At 43.8% G+C, this 25,469-nt stretch overlaps 1 protein-coding gene across 2 annotated transcripts in view; it reads right to left on the bottom strand.

Moving 5' to 3' along the window:
- Positions 1 to 2,925: 2,925 nt before the first annotated feature.
- Positions 2,926 to 25,469, bottom strand: part of mrpl28 (mitochondrial ribosomal protein L28) — a 41,621-nt gene continuing 19,077 nt past the window's right edge. For both annotated transcript variants that reach the window (XM_059985177.1, XM_059985178.1), the window contains exons 4-6: positions 21,309 to 21,443; positions 13,926 to 14,012; positions 2,926 to 3,340 (exon numbers count right to left, since the gene is read on the bottom strand). In XM_059985177.1, the coding sequence (XP_059841160.1) occupies positions 3,242 to 3,340; positions 13,926 to 14,012; positions 21,309 to 21,443 (321 nt within the window). In that variant the 3' untranslated portion in view covers positions 2,926 to 3,241. The remainder of the gene's footprint in view (positions 3,341 to 13,925; positions 14,013 to 21,308; positions 21,444 to 25,469) is intronic.

The raw sequence follows: 25,469 nt of genomic DNA, 5'->3' as shown, positions 1-25,469 counted from the left end.
TATTTACCCCTTGATCATGACCCCACTAAGGAGCACCAGGCCATTGTCTCCTATACTACCACCAACTCTGGGGATCTCCCATCCATTGCCACCAAACTTATAGTTCCCACACCCCGCACTTCCCGTTTCTACCTCCTACCCAAGATCCACAAACCTGCCTGTCCAGGTAGGCCTATTGTCTCAGCTTGCTCCTGCCCCACCAAACTCATTTCTGCATACCTTGACACTGTTTTATCCCCTCTTGTTCAATCTCTTCCCACCTATGTTCATGACACTTCTCATGCTTTGAATTTTTTCAATAATTTTAAGTTCCCTGGCCCCCACCGCCTTATTTTCACCATGGACATCCAGTCCCTATATACCTCCATCCCCCACCAGGACGGTCTCAAAGCTCTCCGTTTCTTTTTGGATTCCAGACCTAACCAATTTCTCTCTACCACCACTCTCCTCCGTCTAGCAGAATTAATTCTTACTCTCAATAATTTCTCCTTTGGCTCCTCCCACTTCCTCCAAACCAAAGGTGCAGCCATGGGCATTCACATGGGTCCCAGTTATACCTGCCTTTTTGTTGGCTTTGTGGAACAGTCCATGTTCCAAGCCTATATGGGTATCCGTCCCCCTCTTTTCCTTCGCTACATTGGCGCTGCCTCCTGCACGCATGCTGAGCTCGTTGACTTCATTAACTTTGCCTCCAGCTTTCACCCTGCCCTCAAATTTACCTGGTCCATTTCCGACACCTCCCTCCCCTTTCTTGATCTTTCTGTCTCCATTTCTGGAGATGGCTTATCTACTGATATCTACAATAAGCCTACAGACTCTAACAGCTACCTGGACTATTCCTCTTCCCACCCTGTCTCTTGCAAAATGCTATCCCCTTCTCACAATTCCTCCGTCTCCACTGCATCTGCTCTCAGGATGAGGCTTTTCATTCCAGGACAAAGGAGATGTCTTCCTTTTTTAAACAAAGGGGCTTCCCTTCTTCCACCATCAACTCTGTTCTCAAACGCATCTCTCCCATTTCTCGCACATCTGCCCTCACCCCATCCACCTGCCACCCCACTCGGGATAGGGTTCCCCTTGTCCTCACCTACCACCCCACGAGCGTCCAGGTCCAACGTATAATTCTCCGTAACTTCTGCCACCTCCAATGGGATCCCACTACCAAGCACATCTTTCCCTCCCCCCCCTTCTGCTTTCCGCAGGGATCGCTCCCTACGCGACTCCCTTGTCCACTCGTACCCCCCATCCCTTCCCACCGATCTCCCTCCTGGCACTTATCCTTGTAAGTGAAACAAGTGCTACGCCTGCCCTTACACCTCCTCCCTCACCACCATTCAGGGCCCCAGACAGTCCTTCCAGCTGAGGCGACACTTCACCTGTTGAGTCGGCTGGTGTGGTATACTGCATCCGGTGCTCCCGGTGTGTCCTTTTATATATTGGTGAGACCCGACGCAGACTGGGAGACCGTTTCGCTGAACACTTATGCTTGGTCCGCCAGAAAAAGCAGGATCTCCCAGTGGCCACACATTTTAAATCCACATCCCATTCCTATTCTGATATGTCTATCCATGGCCTCCTCTACTGTCAAGATGAAGCCACACTCAGGTTGGAGGAACAACACCTTATATACCGGCGGGGTAGCCTCCAACCTGATGGCATGAACATTGACTTCTCTAACTTCCATTAATGCCCCTCCCCTTCTTACCATATCCCTGACATATTTAGTTGTTTGTTTTTTTTCTCTCTCTCTGCCTGTTCTCCATCTCTCTCTGGTGTTCCCCTCCCCCTTTCTTCCTCCTGAGGCCTCCCGTCCCATGATCCTTTCCCTTCTCCAGCTCTGTATCACTTTCGCCAATCACCTTTCCAGCTCTTAGCTTCATCCCACCCCCTCCGGTCTTCTCCTATCATTTCACATTTCCCCCTCCCCCCACTACTTTCAAATCTCTTAGTATCTTTCCTTTCAGTTAGTCCTGACGAAGGGTCCCAGCCCGAAACGTCGACTGTACTTCTCCCTATAGATGCTGCCTGGTCTGCTGTGTTCTACCAGCATTTTGTGTGTGTTGTGTCAACATTTTAGGAACAGCTTCTTCCCCTCTGCCATCAGATTCCTCAAAAGACAATGAATCCTACCTCAGTATTATTCCTCTCTTTCTGCACTACTTTATTTACCTCAATTTTTAAATATATTTTAAGACCATAAGATATAGGAGCAGAATTAGGCCATTTGTGGTGGAGTCTTCTCCACCATTCATCACAGCTGATCCACTTTCCTCTCAGCCCCACTCTCCTGCCTTCTCCCCGTATCCCTTCTTGCCCTGACTAATCAAGAATCTATTAATCTCTCCCTTAAATATACCCAATGACAGCTTCCACAGTTGCTTGTGGCAATGAATTCCACAGATTCACCACTCTATGATTAAAGAAATTCCTCCTCATCTCTGTTCTAAAAGGATGCCCCTCCATTCTGAGGCTGTGTCCTCTGGGTTTAGGCTCCCCCACCATAAGAAACATCCTTTCTACATACACTCTATTGAGGCCTTTCAATGTTCGATAGGTTTCAATGAGATTCCTCCCACCCCGCCCACCTCATTCTTCCAAAGTCCAGTGGTATAGGCCCAAAACCATGGAATGCTCCTCATATGATAGGCCTTTCAATCCTGTACTCATTTTCGTGAACCTCCTTCGAACTCTCTTCAATGTCAGCATATACTTCCTTAGATAAATGACCCCAAAACTGCTGACAGTGCTCCAAGTGAGGCCTCACCAGTGCCTTATAAAGCCTCAACATTACATGCTTGCTTTTATATTCTTGTCCTCTCAGCATTTGCTTTCCTTACCACTGACTCAACCAGCAAGTTAACCTTTAAGAGATTCTGTACGAGGACCTCCATGTCCTTTTACACCTCAGATTTTTGAATTTTCCCTCCATTAAGAAATTTATTGTAATTTATAGTATTTTTAATGTATTGCATTGTACACAAAACAACAAATTTCACAACATATGTCACTGATAATAAACCCGAATCTGATTTTGCACAGTCCATCTTCCACACGATACAAAACCTGATGTTCAGCTATGGTAGTTGGTTCTGATAATGAGTTCATAAAGTCAATTTAAACACTGCCCATTGAGGCAGGTTCATCTGTACTCAAAGTCACAGTCAGGAGGAAAGTTCTGCCAAACAGTGTGTCCACTGGCCACATAACCTACGGCTCTGTAGATGATGCACCCCATGCTCAGTTATGACACCTTTTCTACAACCATAGGTTCTCTCAATTGCTGCATGTGTAGTTGCTGGACGAACTCCTCAGCATACACTTTAAACAGCGGCACTGCGTCCTAAGAAGAAAAATATTAAAAGTAAGTAGAAGATCCATAAACACTGAAATTCTGCAGAAGCTGGAAAACTTAAGCAACAGACACACATACACACACAATGCTGGAGGAACTCAGTAGGTCAGGCAACATCTAGACAAATCATCGTTGTAATACTGCAGCATTGGTCAGCCCACATTTGGAGTACTGTGGGCAGTTTTGGGCCCCTTATCTAAGAAAGGATGTGCTGGCATTGGAGAGGGTCCAGAGGAGGTTCATGAAAAACTATCCTAGGAATGAAACGGTTAACATATGAGTCATGTTTGATGTTCTATACTCGCTAGGAGAATGAGGGGGATCCCATTGAAATCTATCAAATATTGAAAGGCCTAGATAGAGTGGATGTGGAGAGGATGTTTCCTATAGTAGTCTTTCTGATGCAAAGGAGGCTGCCCCAGCTACTGTGGACAATCCCAACAGACTCAGGCCACCTCAGTTTAAGGATGGGTGTGATGAGGGAGGAAGTGTAGCTGCAGGTGTAGCACTTGCAGAGATAAGTGCCAGGAGGAAAAACTGTGGGCAAGGGAATCAAGTAGAGAGCGATCCCTACAGAAAGAAGGTACAGGGATAGGAGAGGCTTAAAGGCTATGGATCAAATGCAAGGGAATGGAACTAGCTAAAGAAGACTGTATGTCACCATATACTACCCTGCGATCCATTTTCTTGCAGACATTCACAATCGAACAAATGGGGAGTGACATAGAGAGTGATCCCTACAAACAGCGGAGAGTGGAGGGAAAATGCACTTAGTGGTAAGATCCTGCTGTGAATGGTGGATGCTACAGAGAATGATATGTTGAGGTAGATCCAGCTGTTTGCAAATTGCAACATTTATTTAGGACAGCGGATTCACTTTTAGTCTAGGAGAGAGAAAATGCCTTCTTCAACCAAAGAAAAACGATTCGACAAGATAGCGGTGTAATCATAAGGTGTTAAACATGAAGTCACACAAACTATCACAAACAGCAATGCAACCCCAGATAATAACCCACAGTGTGGGTGGAAACTGTAAAGTACTGCCTGAGGGCCGGATGGAGACAGGTACTCTGACAACATTTAGGAACTCTTCACAAGGCAATGCCTCAAAAAGGCGGCATCCATCATTAAGGACCCCCACCACCCCACCCAGGACATGCCTTCTTCTCATTGCTACCATCACGGAGGAGGTATAGGAGCCTGAAGACAAGCACTCAAGATTTTAGGAACAGCTTCTTCCCTTCCACCATCCGATTTTTTTTAAATTATTGAGATACAGCATGGAATAGGCCCTTCCAGCCCTTCGAACCACACCACCCAGCAACCCCTGAATTAATCCTCGTCTAGTCACAGCACAACTTACAATGATCAATTAATCTGGCAACCAGAATGACTTTGGACTGTGGGAGGAAACGCATAAGGTCATGGCCAGAATGTACAAACTCCTTACAGGCATCAGCGGGAATTGAACCCGGGTCTTTATGTTATGCTGACCACTACCCTACTGAGCTGCCCCAAATTTCTTAATGATCTCCTGAATACTATCTCACTATTTTTGAACTACTTACTTAGTTTATATATATTTTTATTGCAAATTATAGCAGATTTTTTATGTATTGTACTGTGCTGTTGCTACAAATTTCACAGCATATGACACTGTTTTGACTCTCAGAAGGCTATGCACTGGATTTTGGTAAATGGGATTAGGGCAGATAGATACTTGATGATCAGCATAGATACGATGGGCTGAAGAGATGTCTATAACTTTTTTTTCTTCAAGGAATGAAGTTGACAGGAACTCAGTGCAATGTTTCAGCCAAAAGATGATACTTCCAGCAGTCCTGTGCTCCCAAGCGGTTTCCCCCCATCTGTCCTCCACATCCCCTGCTCTCGCCTTCCCAAACTGGCACCAGTCATTTTTCACCCCTCTTTAGTCACTTTGGACTCCTGTCTTACTACTCTCCCTCCTCCTCTTTATACTAACCATCTCCACTCTCAGTCCTGATGTAGCATAGGTTTTGTCTCTGGACCAAAACATTATTAAAGATTTAAAACATAGGCATCAGAACATTTTAAATCCATACTCAGAATGGAACCTACAGTAAACATTGTCTTCTCTCACAATTAGTGCCTCAATTCTTCCTCCCCTATCCCATCCCCTTCTCCTCCTCTCACTCTGCTTCTCTCTCCTTCCCCCTCTATTCTTCTCTGTCTAAATTTCTCTCCCCTCTCTTTTCCCTCTTTCTTCCCCCTCGCTCCCTATCCCACCTCTCTCTTTCTCTTTGACCACATGACAATAAACTGATTAACTTAAATGATTTCAAAGTTGGCATTAGAAAAAATCAAGTCCATAACAGAATGAAAATTATTGTAAACATCACGTTCTTGCCCATAAATAGTGCCTTTATCTTTCTCTCTCCCTCCCCTCTCACTCTTCTCTCCCAGTCTTCCCCCTCCCTCTCCCCTTCTCCCCCACTCTCCTCTCCTTTTCTCTCTTATCCTCACTCTCTCTCTTTCTTTCCCCTTCTCCCCTCCTCTTTCTCCTTTTCTCCCCCTTTCTCTTCACCTCTTACTTCGTCTCTCTGACTGTATCTCAGAGAAACTGCCATGCCCTGCTTAAGTGATTTTGAAGGATTAAGGATTTTAAAATAGAAAATGTTCTGGCACTACCGTGCTTCACTTCCTGAGTGTGACACAGGAGACAGTCTGATGGATCCAAGCATATCATACAGAGACCATGTGGAAAAGCCCCCTGACCCACTTAGCCACTGTGATGTGTCGCACGTGGCCTTTGTCCAAGCTACATCCGTTTTCAAGGAATGAACGTTCTAGGCATCCCTCCCTGGCTCTGAGGGCAATTGACCAAAAATAACAGCTGCATGACTGCAATAAAATTCATTGCCGATGTCTCATAGCTTACAAAACATCCTTGTGTTCAGTCTTTGGAATTACAAACAACTTACTATACATAGCATCAAACAGGGCATGAATTCTACACAGGAGAGCCATTCAGCATCCTAACTAGTGCTATCTCTCTCACACACACAGTGGCCACTTTAATAGGTATCTCCTGTATCTAATAAAGTGGTCACTGAGTGCATGTTCACAATCTTCTGCTGCTGTAGCTCATCCACTTCAAGGTTCGACATTTTGTGCATTCAAAGATGCTCTTCTGTACACCAATGTTGTAATGTGTGGTTGTTTCAGTTACTGTCACCTTCCTGTCAGCTCGAACCAATCTGGCCAATCTCCTCCGACCTCTCTCATTAACAAGGCATTTTTTGCCGATAGAAATGCTGCTCACTGGATGTTTTTGTTTTTGCTTTTCACACCATTCTCTGTAAATCTGGAGATTGTTGTGTGTGAAAACCCCAGATCAGCATTTTCTGAGATAATCAAACCATCCTGTCTGGCACCAACAATCATTCCTCAGTCAAAGTCACTGAGATCACATTTCTTTCCCCATTCTGATGTTGGTCTAAACAACTGAACCTCTTGACCATGTCTGCACACTTTTGTGCATTGAGTTGCTGCCACTTGACTGGCAGATTAGATATTTGCATTAAATAGCAGGTGTACAGGTATAAATAATAAAGTGGCCACTGAGTGTATATCCTAATAATATATTTGAAATTCAAAAACAAAACTGCTAGTGCTGGAAATCTAATGTGCGATTCATTGGGCTGGAAGGGCCTGTTTGCATTGTATCTCTAAATTAAATAACAGAAAATTTTGGATATGGTCAGGAAATATCTATAGAAAAAACATTTTAAGTTGGAGACACATTGGGAAATATATCCCCTGATGAATTTTATGAATTTATAACTTGTAAAATATAATTTGACAAAACAGATCCTGTGTGATTCTAGAGTGCTTTGCTGATTTGTTGATATGTTTGAACGGAAAGCTTGCAAGGGTATGTGATTTATATAGCAGGGAGTGTTTTAACAATGCAGGATAGAAAGCAGAAAAAGAACAGGACACAGCTGTTGGGGAGAGAAGCCTCAAAGACAAATGGGCTCATTCGAGATGGATGAGAGATAAAGCAGGAATGCAATTAAAGGATGCAATGACCTCAAATGCATGAAGTTAATAAATTACAGGACTCTGTAAGTATATAAAAATTATCTGTTTAGAGCTGTAAGACTGAAGTTATCTACCAATGACTTAACGTATGGAGATAAGACCTTCCTTTTAGGTAATAAACGTACTTATAATTTGATCCACTCTGAGTTTGTTGTAGTCTGTTACTATATAAGACCCAAGGTTGCACAAAAAAGTTTGTGAACCCATTGCAATTAACTGTTTTCTGCAATAGTTATTCATAAAACATAAACTCATAAAACTGACAGCGTTGAATGCACGCAGCATAAGGAATGAAATGGATGATCTTAAAATTCAGCTTGAAAATTGGCTAAAGAATGGTTGCCACTGGGATCTGAACGTCCAAGGATATAAGGTGTATCAGAAAGATAGGTTAGTAGGCAAAGTAAGTGGTGAGGCCTGTGTAAAAGAAATGATGTAAAAGAGATGACATAGGATTGGAAGGGGTAGAGTCTACATGGGTTGAATTAAGAAATATTTGAATTAAGAAATATACAATATATGTTAATGATTTGGACTGTGTTATTAATGGATTTGTGGATAAATTTGCTGATGATACAAGGATAGGTGGAGGAGTGGGTAGTGTTGAGGAAACAGAGAGCCTGTAGAGAGACTTAGATAGTTTAGGGGAATGGGCAAAGAAGTGGCAAATGAAATGCAGTGTTGGAAAATGTATGGTCATGTGCTTTGGTGGAAGAAATAAACAGGCAGACTATTATTTAGATGGGGAGAGAATTCAAAACGCAGGGATGCAAATGGACTTGGGAGTCCTTGTGCAGGATACCCTAAAGCAGGCATGGGCAAACTACAGCCCGCGGGCCATATGAGGCCCGTTAAGCTTTTTAATCCGGCCCCCAGAACGATGAAATTATATTAATAAACCTTGTTAACGTTTTTTCCCCGCAATTCTGGTGTTTTCCCAATAGATGACGCACTCTATATACATTTGTGGCGACCCATTTCCTGGCACATCCGAACCGGCTCACAATTAGGCAGCGTTCCGGCTAAGGGAGATAGCCTGTGGGGATTTGCGAGCACAGAGCTTTGGAGCCTCTGCGCCACGGGGGGCAGGTTGAGGGAGGCTTAAAACTGAGGCTGGGGATTTCGAATAAAGTTTTTTTCTTCGACTGCAGTTACCGACTCCGTGTCGTAATTTTAGCGCTGTATGTAGCACACCGCTACTCATTGACCTTTGTTGAGGTGCAGCGTATTACTCCACATTTGCGTTTTACTCTTTGTTCGGCTCGACCTATTTGTGTGAACAGGCGTTCAGCGTCATGAACATCAACAAAGCCAGCCACAGATCCAAGTTAACTGACCAACACCTCAGATCCATCCTGAGAATCGCCATAACAAAACTAAATCCAGACTTTGATGCGCTGGCTAAAAAGGGAGACCAACAACACTGTTCCCATGAAATTAAAAATAAGTTTCTTCGTTGTGTTATGTAAAAAATGCATTTGAAAATATTTTTTTCAATAAGCCTTACATGTTACATGTCATTTCTGTTAAGTGATGGACATGAGTAGTGCGCAGGTGCACGTACGTTCTCAAAATAAAAAATGCGCTCCAGATCAAATAACGTGCTCCGCATACTGGCGCACTGTCACTGTTCTGTCCTTGTGCTGGTCGTTGTTGAGTTTTGGCACAGGGGACAATTGAACAAGAAGGAGCAGGACAAGTAGACCTGCATCTCCTACCGTTTTTGAAATAAAGACAGGCAGGAGGAGAGTGATGATGATAATATCTTGAAGGATAACAGAATTTTCAGTGCTTTAAAATAATAACTGTTACTATTAAAAAAAGCTGTATTTTATTCATTTAATTTTCAGCGTTTTAAAAGTCATTTCAATAAATAGCTAAATACCATGGGACTTCAAAGACAGATATTTTGTTGTAATGCATTTGTTCATTTTCAATTGAAATTAAAGCACATGTTTTCTACATATCCCATGATATTTTATTTTCTCTTATGAGGTGTATTACCAAAACACTCCGTCCATCTGCTCCTGGTCCGGCCCCCCTGTCAAATTTTAGAACCCTATGTGGCCCACAAGTCAAAAAGTTTGCCCACCCCTGCCCTAAAGGTTAACTTCCATGTTGAGCAGGAGAATAATGGGGATCTCATAGAAACATTCTGTATGTTAATATGCCTGAACAGATCAGATATTGCAAAGTTAATTTCCCATGGTAGGACAAGAGGGTATGACTTCAGAATTGAAGGACGTCGACTTAGAACAGTGATGCGGAGAAATTACTTGAGTAATTAGGTGGTAGATCCTTTGAAAAAGTTGCCATGAGTGGCTGTGGAGACCAAGTCATTGGGTGTACTTAAGGCAGAGATAGATATGTTCTTGATTAGCCGGCGCATTAAAAGGGTGTGGGGTGAAGGCAGAGGAGTGGGGATGAATGGAGGAGCAGACTTGATGGGCCAAATAGCCTACTTCTGCTCCAATATATTATGGTCTTATGGTCTGATCTTCATCTGTCTCAATGACAGACACACAATCTGCCTAATCTAACATACAAACAATTGTACTTTCCAGAATCAAATTTAATTATCACCAACGTGTGACGTGAAATTTGTTAACTTAGCAGCAGTTCAATGCAATACATAATCTGGCAGAGAAAATAATAATAAATAAAATAAAAATAGCAATAAATAAATCAATTACAGTATATGTATATTGAACAGAAATACTGTATATTAAAAAAAATGAAGTAGTGTCCAAAGATCCAATGTCGATTTAGGAATCAGATAGCAGAGGGGAAGAAGCTGTTCCTGAATCGCTGAGTGTGTGTCTTCAGGCTTCTGTACCTCCTACCCGATGGTAATAGTGAAAAAAGGGCATGCCCCGAGTACTGGGGGTCCTTAATAAAAGACGTGCCTTTCTGAGACACCGCTCCCTGAAGATGTCCTGGGTACTTTGTAGGCCAGTACCCAAGATGGAGCTGACTAGATTTACAACCTTCTGCAGCTTCTTTCAGTCCTGTGCAGTACCCCCTCCATACCAGACAGTGATGCAGCCTGTGAGAATGCTCTCCATGGTACAACTATAGAAGTTTCTGAGGGAATTTGCTGACATGCTAAATCTCTTCAAACTCCTAATAAAGTATAGCCGCTGTCTTGCCTTCCTTATAATTATATCACTATGTTGGGACCAGGTTAGATCCTCAGAGATCTTGACACCCAGGAACTTGAAACTGCTCACTCTCTCCCCTCTATGAGGATTGGTATGTGTTCGTTCGTCTTACTCTTCCTGAAGTCCACAATCAGCTCTTTCATCTTACTGACGTTGAGTGCCAGGTTGTTGCTGCAGCACCATTCCACTAGTTGGCAAATCTCACACCTGTACACCCTCTCGTCACTACCTGAGATTCTGCTAACAATGGTTGTATTGTCAGCAAATTTGTAGATGTTATTTGAGCTATGCCTAGCCACAGAGTCATGTGTATACAGAGAGAACAGTGGGCTAAGCACACACCCCTGCAGTGTGCCAGTATTGATTGTCAGCGAGGAGGATATGTTATCACCAATCCGCACAAATTGGGGTCTTCTGATTAGGAAGTCGAGGATCCAATTGCGGAGGGAGATACACATGTATCAGGACTTTATTGAATACGTTGTTTAATCATTCACAATCCAGGCTGGAAAAATATATGTAAACCTTAGTTCTTAATAACTGGTATAACCTCCGCTGGCAGCAATAAACTCCACCAAATGTTTCCTGTAGCTGCCATCAGATTTGCACAATAGTGAGGAGGAATTTTAGACCATTCCTCCATATAAAACTGTTACAGCTCATCAACATTGCTGGGATACCTTGCATAAACAGCCCTCTGCAGGTCATACCACAGCATTTCAATTGGGTTGAAGTCTGGATTCTGACTTGGCCATTCCAAAATATAACTTTTCTTCTTTTTAAACCATTCTGTTGTTGATTTATACTGTTTCGGATCATTGTCTTGTTGTGTCATCCAACTTTTATTAAGCTTCAGGTGACGGACTGCTACCCTGACATTCTCCAGTAAAATGTCTCGATACAGTCTGAATTCATTGTTCCCTCAATGATTGCAAGCTGTCCAGGCCTTGAGGCAGCAAAGCAGACCCAAAACATGATGCTCCTTCCACCATGCTTCAGAGTTCAACTTCTATCATATCTGTCCATGGGACATTGACCCAGAAGCATTGTGGAACATCCAGGTGGTCTTTTGCAAACTTGAGACATGCAGCAATGTTTTTTTTTGGAGAGCAGTGGTTTCCACCATGGTGTCCTTCCAAGAACACTATTCTTGTTCAGTGTTTTTCTTATAGTGGACACATGAACAGAGACTTTAGCAAATTCTACAGATCTCTGTAGGTCTTTTGCTGTTACACTTGGGTTCTTTTTGACCTCCCTCAGCATTTCATGTTGCGCTCTTGCTGTGATCTTTGCAGGATGCCCATTCCTAGAAGTACTGAGTGTCCTCCATTTGTAGACAATTTCTCTTACTGTGAACTGATGAACGTTCAGGTCTTTAGAAATGCTTTTGTACCTTTTCTGGCTTTGTGCATCTTTCCAATCTTTTTTCTAAGATGCTCTGGCAGCTGTTTTGATTGAGGCATGGTACACATAAACAGATCTTTCTTGAGAAAATCAGGTTTTGCCAGTAACTGGACTTTGTCTTTTTTACAGGGCAGGGCACCTGAACAACCCACACCTCCAATCTCATCTCATTGACTGGAACACCTGACTTCAAATAGCTTTTGTAGAAGGAATTACCCCAGAGGTTCACATACCTAGACTGTGATTGTTTAAATGGTGTACTGAGTATCACTGAGAAGAAGGATAATTGCTGGTGTGTTATTAGTCTAAGCAGGTTGTGTTTGTCTATCATTCTAACTTAGATGAAGATCAGACCACATTTTATGAGTAATTAATACAGAAATCCAGGTAATTGCAAAGGGTTCACAAAATTTTTCATGCAACTGTAGCTGAACGGTACCTGACACACTCATCAGAAATGACTGAACAGGATTTTCCATCCTTACACCACCCAGCCAGCCAGTCTAAAGCAGTGGATGTTTAGGTGCAGTACAAAGAGGGATTAGAAAGTGACAGCACTGACTCAAGCAACAATAATGTATTGGTCTCTATTAAGTATAAGGAGTATTTGCTCTTTTTTATAAATTAAAAATGGTTCTAATGCTGATTTTTGGTCTGATGAATTTCTCAATTTAAAGCACTTAGAAGAATCTGGGACATTTAATAGAGGTATACAAAATTGTGAGACATATAGATAGGGTAAATGCAAGCAGGTTTTTTTCCACTGAGGTTGGGTGGGACTACTAGAGATCATGGGTTAAGGATGAAATATGAAAAGTTTCAGGAGAACATGAGGGGAAACTTCTTCACTCAGAGGGTGGTGAAAGTGTGGAATGAACTTCCAGCCCAAGTGGTGCATGTCAGCTTAATTTCAACATTTGAGAAAAGTTTGGTTAGGTACATGGATAGTAGGGATATGGAGAGCTATGGTCCAGGTGCAGGCTCTTGAAAGCAAGCAGCATAAGGCGTTCCCTCTCTCCACTACCCTGCAGGTCACCTTTAGGCAAGATGTAGCACCTGCTTCGCCCCCCCACCTTCAGGGTCACGTGAAGCCATGGGCGCAGGTGGCAGATGGTCATATGAGCAGCCGGTGCAGATCACAAGTCCTGTTTATGTGACCACTGACACCAGGCAGACATCTCTGAAGAGTATTGATAATGGCTGTGGATCACCCATCTTGTAAAGACACTACCTGGAAGAAGGCAAAGGCAAATCACTCCCGTAGAGAAACTTGCCAAGAACAATCATGGTCATAGACTATGACTGTCCATGTCATACAACACAGCACATAATGATGATGTCCTGTATAGATACGAATGGACTGAACTTCACTGAGGGAATTTGCAAGGGTAATCATGATTTGAAATTATTTATGAAGAGATTAGAATTTTTCATATAAGACAGTATAGAGCAGGGGTTTCCAACCTTTTTTATGCCATGAACCCCTACCATTAACAAAGGGTCCACAAAACCCTGGGTTGGGAACCCCTGATATAGAGTCTACTCGGTCCAATTCTGTCTGTGCTGACTCTCCCAAGGACAGAATCACACCCCTGCTTTACTCTGCAGCCATATAGCTTAACAGTTAGTGCAGCACTTTACAGCACTGGGTTCAATTCCAGCTGCTGTCTGTAAGGAGTTTGTACGTTCTGTGACTCTGGTTTCCTCTCATATTCCAAATGGGTTAGTGACTTGTGGCCATGCTGTGTAGGCACCGGAAGCATGGCTCCTGCACAATCCTTGCTGATTTGATTTGATGCAAATGACACACTCACTGTATGTTTCAATGCACACCTGACAGTCAAAGCTAATCTTTAATGCAACACATCATCTTTATTTTGCTCAAGACAGTTGAAGAATAATTTAGTTCGGATCCGTGTTACCTTTTTCTCTAATAATCTCTGTTTCTCCACAGCTTCTTCCAGGCTGAGACCAACCCACTCTGCCTCCTCTTCAGGGATCACAAATTCCTGCAACATAAACAATAGAGATTAGTTTTATTTGTCATATTCTGAGGAATATGCCGTCTGTGTCAACAACCAACACAGTCTGAAGATGTGCTGAGGGTTGCTATCCATCTATCAACATAGCATTAGTATCCCTGACTTGTACATTCTTGGAATGTGGGTTTCCTCCCACGCGATCACGGGGAAATGCAGCAGAATTGACTCCCGATCGCTGGGTGCTGGAAAGACAGTGTATTTAATATTGATAATATTCTTGCGGACCAACGGATGGGGGGGGGGGGGGGGGGGCAGGGGCAGGTGTTAATCATGACCAGAATATAGGTGATAAGTCACTTATAAATGGCTAATATACTCAACTTCGTTTCTAAAAGGGTTTATCTAATGAATTTAATACTAAACACACAGCGTATATTTTCCTCGCATGAATATAGTGACAAGTCAATTATAAGTCAATAACACCATAACATTTTAAGTAACGTTTGGATATTAAACACAGCGCATATTCTCCTCGTATGAACATATAAAATCATTGCAACACACCAATATCGCTGAATCAATGAGAGCCCTGGCCCTGTTTCCCTGCAACACAATGGTCCCATCGAGGGGTGATGGGAGACAGCGATACTCGAAGGGGGTTCCTTATGTCCAGTCTATTCCGCAATTTAGTTTTCGTTACATTCATTGCAGAAAACCCCGCTTCGCAGAGATATGATGTTGGAAATGGAAGCAATGCTTTCAGTGCTTTCGTGGCTATCTCAGGATATTCAGCCTTGACTTTGATCCAGAATGCCGCAGAGATGTTATGTCAAACATACTTTTCAGCCCACCGTCACTCGCAAGCTCGAAGTGTTGATCTTCTTCCCACACTGACATGGATGATTCACCGGAAGTAACACTCGAATTCTGTCGACAGCGAAGATGGGTGATCGTGCACCAGCTGTGAGAAGGACAGCGCAGCCTCAGTCTCTCCCAAAATCCCAGCTAATGTTGGGAACATGTCCACTCACCGTCCCCACAGATCTTCCTTCTGCGCTGACATAGGATTCACTGGGACATTCACATTCTGTCGACAGTGACGATAGGTGATCACACACCAGCTGTGAGAAGGATGGTGCAGCCTCAGTCTCTCCCAAAATCCCAGTTAATGTTGAATTCTGTCGACAGTGACGATAGGTGATCGCGCACCAGCTGTGAGAAGGATGGTGCAGCCTCAGTCTCTCCCAAAATCCTAGTTAATGTTGAATTCTGTCGACAGTGACGATAGGTGATCGCGCACCAGCTGTGAGAAGGATGGTGCAGCCTCAGTCTCTCCCAAAATCCCAGCTAATGTTGGGAACATGTCAAATATGCCCCTGTCCACTCGCCGTCCCCACAGTTCCAGTTTGGCTTTGAAAACAGACACTTTATCTGCCAACTTGAAGACAGTTGTCATTCTCCCCGAAGTGACAAATTGAGTTCATTGAGCAGGTTGAAGATGTCACACAGATAAGTGAGTTTTGCTACCCACTCCTCATCACTGAAGTGTGCTGCCAGTGGTGATTTTTTTCCTGAAAGAAATCTCTGTAGCAGCTCTCTTAATCTCTGTGGGGCTCTCCCCCTTGATAGCCATCTGACTTCAGTGAGTAAGAGAAGGCATTTGTGCTCTGCATCCATTTCCTCGCAGAGCTGCTCAGACAGATGTGAAAACAACACACACAAAATGCTGGTGGGACATAGCAGGACAGGCAGCATCTATAAAGAGAAGCACTGTCGACATTTCAGGTCGAAGGGTCTCAGCCCAAAACGTTGACAGTGCTTCTCCTTATAGATGCTGCCTGGCCTGCTGTGTTCCATCAGCATTTTGTGTGTGTTGTTTGAATTTCCAGCATCTGCAGATTTCCTCGTGTTTGCTCAAACAGATGTGAGTTAAGGGCTTTTATTTTGATGGGATTGATAACTTCAACAACATCACTTAATACGCTGTTAAGATCTGGTGACATTTTTCGGCTAGCCAGCATTTCCCTGCGTATGACACAGTGTGTAGACTGGCATTCAGGAGCAACCTCTTTTGATTCCCAACAGTTCATGGCACATGTCCTTGGCAACAGGCAGAATCAATTCTTCACCAATAGTGAAAGGCTTCTTAGCTTTAGCAACACGGCTAGCCACTGAGTACTACGCTCTCAGAGCAGCAGTATTTGTGGAGGTGGTGGCTCTCAGCACTTGCTTCTGTCCCGCTTGCTCACGTTTTTTCTGCTCAAAAAGCTCAACGGGTTTGTCTTTAAGTACAGGGTGCTGGGACTCAAGGTGCCGAAGCAGTTTTGAGGGCTTCACTGCCTTATCCGACAGCTTGTCTCCACATATCACACACAGGGGGCTAGGAGCGTGCGACTCACCAGTCGCATTATAGCCATATTTTATGCATGACTCGTCGTATTTTCTGTTGAAGGAAGCTTTTTTTTTTGCAGTAACGGCCTCAGCTGTCTCTGCGTTATCATCATCTTTAGGCCTTTTATGTCTGGGAATACACATCTCAGAAGACCCTACACGGTCCACTAACACCACCGCTTGTTTTTCCTCAGGACGCTGAAGAAAGCCTGTCTACCTGAACCGATGCTGGTGACCTTTTACCGCTGCACCATACAGAGCATCTTAACATTCTGCATCTCTGTGTGATATCTCAGGTGTACAGCAGCTGATAGGAAAGCACTTCAGCGGGTTGTCTCTAGCACACAGAAGATCATCGGGACACAGCTCCCAGCCCTGGAGGACCCCTACAGCTCACACTGCCTAAGGAAAGCTACAAGCATCTGCAAGGACAGTACACACTCATGCAATCATCTGTTTAAACTACTTTTATCTGGCAGATGTTATAAGATTTTCTATGCCTGCGCTTCCAGACTGAGAAATAGCTTTTTCCCCAGAGCTATAATTGCTCTGAACCAATCGATAAAGCATTATCCATAAATTTGTTATATTGCTACTTTTAATACTGGTTTTATGGCTGTCATGCACTTTTGTACTGCTGGACATTGCTTGTACTGGCTGGTTACTTGATTTTATTTTTTGTTTATTTATTTTATTTGTTTTATAGCATTGAGTACGAGAGTTGCAATCTCATTTTCGCTGTATTGGTGCATGACAAATTGTACTATGCAATGACAAAAAAGGTATTTAATTTCATTTCATTTCTACCACCTCTTCCAAAGAAACTCTCAAGTGACGTTTGGTTTTTTCACTCATCGAGTAGTTGTAGGTTAAGACCGACTGATGACCTTGCATGGGTAACGACCTCGCATGCGTTCAAATTCAACAGTGGGCATGACAGGGAATGAGGAAAGGTGCAGCTGACTCATATTGTTTCATATCGCCAAATCATATCGTTTCCTCGCGGCCCAGTAGCACGTGCTTTGGGGACCACTTTTTTAACCTACTCACCCTTCCTTCTCTTGTTTCACCTGTGTGCCTATCTGAGTTTCTTAAATGTCCCTAATGTGTCTGCCTCACCACCACCCCTAGCAGTATGTTCCATGCACTCACTACTCTCTCTGTAAAAAGCTAAACTCTGACAACTCTCCCCGAAACTTACCTCCAATCACATTAAAATTATCTCCCCTCACATCCTCCTTCACTCCAAAGAGAAAAGCCCGAACTCGTTCAACGTATCCTCATAAAACATGCCAAAACTCTGCAGAATTGATGTAGGAATTTCAGCAGCCAATGTTGGGCAGCAGGTTCCCAGAAATAACAATATGATAATAATCAGGTACTCTGTAGTGTTAACAGCAGGCCAGATGGATTGAGAAGGCAGGGGTGTTGGACAAGAGGCGTGGGTCAGGTCAGTTCTGCTCACCACTCGGTAATATTTATGTCACTCCTTACTGCACTGAGGCCAAGGATGTGGGCCTGCTCTGGCTGTACTGGGTTTCGTGCCTTAGGATTCACTTTCATTCTAAATACTATTTGCTTACTTTTGTTTGCACAACTTGTTTCTTTTCTCTCTGCACATTGGGGTGTTTGTCAGTCTTTTTTATGGGTTCTTTTGGGTTTCTTTGTTTTGTGGCTACCTGTGAAGAGACAGATCTGAAGGTTGTATAATGTGTACATTTTTTGATAATAAATATATACATTATACCACCTTGAACTGAGTGATAGCACGGTTGTCATGAAGCATGGGAGTCAGGAGTAGGGGTGTGGTTAAGGTGACGGAGGAGAAACATACTGGGGCTTCCTCATGCAGAATCAAATCCTGCGACTATGGAATAATTGGTGTGAGTGTAACACAGTCGCCTAGCCAATGACCCGGATCAATTCCTGCCACTGTCTGTAAGGAGTTTGGACGCTTTTGCTATGACCATGTGCTTCAGGGTGATCCAGTTTCTTCTCACATAGGGCCCTGTATATCTGAGGTGGTGGACACTACCAAGCCCATCAAAAGTAAAGCCCTCCCTACCAATGAGCACATCTATGAGCATTGCAACAAGAAAGCAGCATCCATCATCTAGAACCCCTGCCATCTATCCAGGCCATGATCTCTTCTCACTTCTACTATCAGGAAGGAGGTACAGAAGACTTGGGTCCTACACCACCAGGTTCAGGAACAGTTATTACCCTACAACCATCAGGCTCCTGAACCAGTGTGGATAACTTCACTCACCACAATGAGCCTCAGGTCCCACACCACCAGGTTCAGGAACAGTTATTACCCCACAACCATCAGACTCCTGAACCAGTGTGGATAACTTCACTCACCACAATGAGCCTCAGGTCCCACACCACCAGGTTCAGGAACCGTTATTACCCCACAACCATCAGGCTCCTGAACCAGTGTGGATAACTTCACTCACCACAATGAGCCTCAGGTCCCACACCACCAGGTTCAGGAACAGTTATTACCCCACAACCATCAGGCTCCTGAACCAGTGTGGATAACTTCACTCACCACAATGAGCCTCAGGTCCCACACCAGCAGGTTCAGGAACAGTTATTACCCCACAACCATCAGGCTCCTGAACCAGTGTGGATAACTTCACTCACCTCAACTCTGAACTGATTCCACAACCTACGGACTCACTTTCACAGACTCTACAACTTGTCCTCGGTATTATTTATTTATTTTGGTATTTGCACAGTTTACCTTCTTTTACACATTAGTTGCTTTCCAGCCTTTTGTTTGTGTGTAGCTTTGCATTGATTCTATTATCCAACCCTCTTACTTTTACAGCCGAGCTAGGGACTGCCCACAGCAGAGTTCCATCACCCTGATTTGAGTCGGCTTCATACACCAACCCCACACTAATCCGTTTTATTCTCCCTAGGTTCCCATCAACCCACTATAGACTCTCATACTCACCTGCACATCATGGGCAATTTATGTTGGCCAGTTAACATACCATGCTGCGTAGATTTGGGACATGGGAAAAAAGCAGAAAAGTTGAGGGTGCAAATTCCACACACAACACCAGAGTCAGCTTAGAAACTGGACCTCTGGAGCAGTAACACTTCCCCTCTCTCCCTTTACTCCCTGTATTGCACTGTACTGCTGCTGCATAACAACAAATTTCATGACATATGCTGGTGATATTAAACATAAGAAATAGGAGCAGGAGTACGCTGTCCAGCCCATCGAGCCTGCCCCGCCATTCAATAAGATCATAGCTGATCTATCCGTAAACTCAGCTCCAATTACCTGTGCTTTCCCCATAACCCTTAATTCCCTTACTATGTAAAACCTATCTTTTTTTAAAATTCAACCTGGTGAACCTCCTCTGCACTGCCTCCAAAGCCAGTATACCCTTCCTCAAGTATGGAGACCAGAACTGCACACAGTACCCCAGGTGCCGCCTCACCAGTACCCTGTATAGTTGCAGCATGACCTCCCTGCTCTTGAATTCAATCCCTCTAGCAATGAAGGCCAACATTCCATTTGCCTTCTTAATAACCTGTTGTACCTGCAAGCCAACTTTTTGTGATTCATGAACAAGCACTCCCAAGTCCCTCTGCACAACAGCAATCTTCCACCATTTAAATAATAATCTGCTCTTCTAATATTCCTTCCAAAGTGGATGATCTCACTTTTACCAATGTTGTATTCCATCTGCCAGAACTTGGCCCACTCACTTAACCCATCTATAATCTCACTAAACCTAACCTATTAAACCTGATTCTGATACAGCTCAGACTTGCAGGCTAACTCCAGACTTGTCCACTTTGGTCATCAACCTTTGGACTTGATGAGCTCTGGACTTCATCTGACTGTACATATATACAACCAAACGCACCAATGTTCCTTTCGACCATGGTGCACCCACACAACATATACCATACCTAACACATAATGCAAAATATTACACTATAAATAAATAATTCAAAATGCACATAGTACAGTGCACCACAGGTAAACAGTTCATGGTAAATGTATTATTAACGTACATAAATATCAACATATACAGCTCTGAGATTCATTTTCTTGCGGGCATACTGAATAAACCTACAGAATAATACCCATAACAGAGTCAACTTAGCTGTTCAACCAGACTGCAAAAGACAAAAAAAACCATGCAAATACAAAAAAGAAAGAAATAATAAATAAATAAATAGATAGATAGTTAGATAAATAAATAAATAAATAAATAAATAAATAAATAGATAGATAAATAAATAAGCAAGCAAGCAAGCAATAAATAACGAGAATATGAGATGGAGTCCTTGAAAGTGAGTCCATAGGTTGTGAAGACATTTTAGTAATGGGATGAGTGAAGTTGGTTCAATAGCCTGATGGTTGACAGGTAGTAAAAAGGCAGCATCTATCATTGAGGAAACCCATCACCTGGGTCATGGACTCTTCATGCCACTACCATCATGCAGGAAATACAGAAGACTTAAATTCCACCAAGTTCAGGAACTGCTCATTTCCTTCAATTATCAGGTTCTTGAACCGACCAGCACAACCCTAACCTTAGCTCAGCAATGCAACATTACTGACCATCTTGTGAATGACTATTGGACTTGATTATGTTTTGTTTTGCTATCATGTCACCTTCCCCCCTCAATGTCCTTTCTCCTCTTCACCATCCCTTCCCCTTTCCTACTCTTTGCTTTTCGTTGTCTCTTCCCCTTTCACTGTCCTTTCCCCTCATCACCATCTTTCCCTCTTCACGGTCCCTCTCCTCTTTGTCATCCTTTCCCATCTTCACCGCGCCCCCTTCACCATCATACATAATTTCCATGCGATTTACATTCTATGTAATGTCTGTACCTTTGTGCCTGTGATGCTGTTTCATTGTATGTGTACCTCAGCACAATGGCTTTACACAGTACCTTGTACTTGTTGTAGATACGCTCTCGCTTCTCTGGGTCATCAGGGTACAGCTCCGTGTCTTTGCGAGCAAGTCTCAGCAGCATCGCACGCTTCAGGTCCATTCCCAGCTTGGAATTCAAGTTGACTTTTGACATCTAAAGAACAATTTACAAGGAAATAAATGGCAGCTTTGTTATGAAATGTAGAAAATATTCCAGGACCTACCCAGGACCTACCCTGCACAGCCAGTACTGGCTCTGGGCCCATACTCAAAGGAGTAAACAGAGTTCTCATTGAAACCTATCGAATATTGAAAGGTCTGGATAGAGTGGACATAGAGAGAATGTTTCCTATAGTGGGGGAATCTAGGACCAGAGCGCACAGCCTCAGAATAGAAGAATCTCCCTCTAGAACAGAGATAAGGAGGGATTTCGTTAGCTAGAGTGGGGTGGCCAATCTTTTACATTACATACGTCAATTTGTTCACGCATGAGTTCAGATGCACCACACAACTCTTGTACCCCCATTCAATTCTTGTAAAAATATGTTAATATAGACATACAGTGGCATGCAAAAGTTTGGGCACCCCTAGTCAAAATTTCTGTTACTGTGAATAGTTAAGTGAGTAGAAGATGAACTGATCTCCAAAAGTCAAAAAGTTAAAGATGAAACATTCTTTTCAACATTTTAAGCAAGATTAGTGTATTATTTTCATTTTGTACAATTTTAGAGTGAAAAAAAAGGAAAGGAGTACCATGCAAAAGTTTGGGCACCCCAAGAGATTTGAGCTCTCAGATAACTTTTACCAAGGTCTCAGACCTTAATTAGCTTGTCAGGGCTATGGCTTGTTCACAGTCAACGTTAGGAAAGGCCAAGTGATGCAAATTTCAAAGCTTTATAAATACCCTGACTCCTCAAACCTTGTCCCAACAATCAGCAGCCATGGGCTCCTCTAAGCAGCTGCCTAGCACTCTGAAAATTAAAATAAATGATGCCCACAAAGCAGGACAAGGGTATGATAAGATATCAAAGCATTTTCAGGCAGCCGTTTCCTCAGTTCATAATGTAATTAAGAAATGGCAGGAAGGGTGGAGGTCAAGTTGAGGTCTGGCAGACCAAGAAAACTTTCTGAGAGAACTGCTCATAGGATTGTTAGAAAGGCAAATCAAAGCCCCCATTTGGCTGCAAAAGACCTTCAGGAAGATTTAGCAGACTCTGGAGTGGTGGTGCACTGTTCTACTGTGCAGTGACTCCTGAACAAATATAACCTCATGGAAGAGTCATCAGAAGAAAACCTTTCCTGTGTCCTCACCACAAAATACAGTGTCAGAAGTTTGCAAAGGAACATCTAAACAAGCCTGATGCATTTTGGAAACAAGTCCTGTGGAATGATGAAGTTAAAAAAGAACTTTTGGCCACAATGGGTAAAGGTATGTTTGGAGAGAAAAGGGTGCAGAATTTCATGAAAAGAGCACCTCTCCAATTGTTAAGCATGGGGGTGGATCGATCATACTTTGGGCTTGTGTTACAGTCAGTGGCACAGGGAACATTTCACTGGTAGAGGGAAGAATGAATTCAATTAAATACCAGCAAATTCTGGAAGCAAACATCACACCATCTGTAAAAAAGCTGGAGATGAAAAGAGGATGGCTTCTACAACATTTCAAACTGTGTTTGGACTATCTCAAGAGGCGCAAGCTGAAGATTTTGCCATTGCCCTCACAGTCTCCCAAACTAAACATCATCGAAAATCTGTGGATAGACCTCAAAAGAGCAGTGCACGCAAGATGGCCCAAGAATCTCACAGAACTAGAAGCCTTTTGCAAGGAAGAATGGGCAAAAATCCCTCAAACAAGAATTGAAAGACACTTAGCTGGCTACAGAAAGTGTTTACAAGCTGTAATACTTGCCAAAGGGGTGTTACTAAGTACTGACTATGCAGGGTGCCCAAACTTTTGCTTCCAGCCCTTTTCCTTTTTTGTTATTTTGAAGCTGTAGAAAATGGAAATAAAAAAAGTAATCTCGCTTAAAATATTAAAGAAATGTGTCATCTTTAACTTTATGCCTTTTGGAAATCAGGTCATCTTTTATTCACTTAGCTATTCACAGTAACAGAATTTTTTCCTTTTCCAATCTTTTTATTATTATTAATAATATGAACAAAATACAATTGATATATTAATAAAGGGATTACAAATATACACATTCCCATTGCACATAAAAGAATACATAAGCAATGATTACAGTATAAATGAGTATTCCCAAAACATGAACAATACAGTATATATATGAACAAGGTAAATCTAGATATTTCATAATATATAATATAAAAAAATAGAAAAAAGAAAATAAAAAATGATATGCAAAAATAACTAAACTACTAATCTACTAATCTAATAGCTAATAAAGAAAAAAAAGCAAAAAAAGAAAAAAAAGAAAGAAAAACTAGAAAAAGAGAAAAAAAAGGGCTGTTTATAATATCTCACAAGAACACATAATCATCAGTGTTGTCAACTCTGATCCTCTCAACATAAATAAGATTAAAGCTGGAAAAACAAATAGGTTTGGACCAGGGTCATATTACATCATATGAAAATATTGAATAAATGGTCTCCATATCTTTTCAAATTTAATAGAAGTATTGTAGCGGTGTGCTACACACAGCGCTAAAATTACGACACGGAGTCGGTAACTGCAGTCGAAGGAAAAAACTTTATTCGAAAACTTCAGCCTCACTTTTAAGCCTCTGTCAACCGGCCCCCCATGGCGCAGAGGCTCCAAAGCTCTGTGCTCGCAAACCCCCGTAGGCTATCTAATTGTGAGTCGGTTCGGATACGCTAGGAAATGGGTCGCCACATAACCCCCCCCCCAGAACCGGCGATACACCCCCCAATGTCCACAGTCTGGGCCAGAACCTGCTTGGGAGGTCGGCCTCTGCGCCTCTGCGCCGGAATCTCGGCCGGTTGCGCCAGGTCCACATGGGCCGGTTTGAGGCGGTCCACCGTGAAAACCTCCTCTTTCCCCCCAACGTCCAGCACGAACGTGGACCCGTTGATCCGGAGCACCATAAACGGCCCCTCGTATGGCCGCTGCAGCGGTGGCCGATGCCCGCCCCTTCGTACAAACACAAACTTACAGTTCTGTAGGTCTTCGGGTACGCAGGTCAGGTGCCGCCCATGCTGTGAAGTGGGTATGGGGGCCAGGTTACCGAGCTTCTCGCGTAGTCTGCCCAGGACTGCTGCGGGTTCTTCCTCTTGCCCCCTTGGGGCTGGTAGGAACTCCCCGGGGACAACCAGGGACGCGCCGTATACCAACTCGGCCGACGAGGCGTGCAGGTCGTCCTTGGGCGCTGTGCGGATGCCGAGTAGGACCCAGGGAAGCTCGTCCGCCCAGTTGGCTCCTCGCAGGCGGGCCATGAGGGCCGACTTCAGGTGACGGTGGAAACGCTCCACTAGCCCGTTCGACTGTGGGTGGTAGGCAGTTGTGTGGTGCAGCTGAGTCCCCAAAAGGCTGGCCATAGCTGACCACAGGCTGGAGGTGAACTGGGCGCCTCTGTCGGAGGTAATGTGGGCCGGGAGACCAAAGCGAGATATCCAGGTGGCGATCAGGGCCCGGGCGCAAGATTCGGAGGTGGTGTCGGTGAGCGGGACCGCCTCTGGCCATCTTGTGAACCGGTCCACGATAGTCAGGAGGTAACGCGCTCCGCGCGACACTGGCAGGGGGCCCACGATATCCACATGAATGTGGTCGAAACGCCGGTGGGCGGGATGGAACTGCTGCGGTGGGGCTTTGGTGTGCCGCATTAGGGTTGGCCGTCTGGCAGTGCATGCACGTTCTGGCCCATTCACTGACCTGTTTGCGGAGTCCGTGCCAAACGAACCTGCTGGAAACCATCCGGACAGTTGTCCGGATGGAGGGATGCGCCAAGTTACGAATGGAGTCGAAAACGCGGCGCCGCCATGCTGTCGGGACGACTGGACGGGGCTGGCCGGTGGCGACGTCACAGAGTAGGGTCCTCTCACCTGGGCCCACAGGGAGGTCCTGGAGCTGCAGACTCCAGGTTCTGTAACTCGGAATCTCCTCATCCGCCTGCTGCGCCTCTGCTAGTGCCTCAAAGTCTACCCCTTGGGAAAGGGCATGAACGGTAGGGCGAGAGAGCGCATCCGCCACGACATTGTCCT

This window comes from Hypanus sabinus, chromosome 11 (assembly GCF_030144855.1).
Source record: "Hypanus sabinus isolate sHypSab1 chromosome 11, sHypSab1.hap1, whole genome shotgun sequence".
Classification (NCBI taxonomy): Eukaryota; Metazoa; Chordata; class Chondrichthyes; order Myliobatiformes; family Dasyatidae; genus Hypanus; species Hypanus sabinus.
This window is presented reverse-complemented; position numbering and strand designations above follow the sequence as displayed.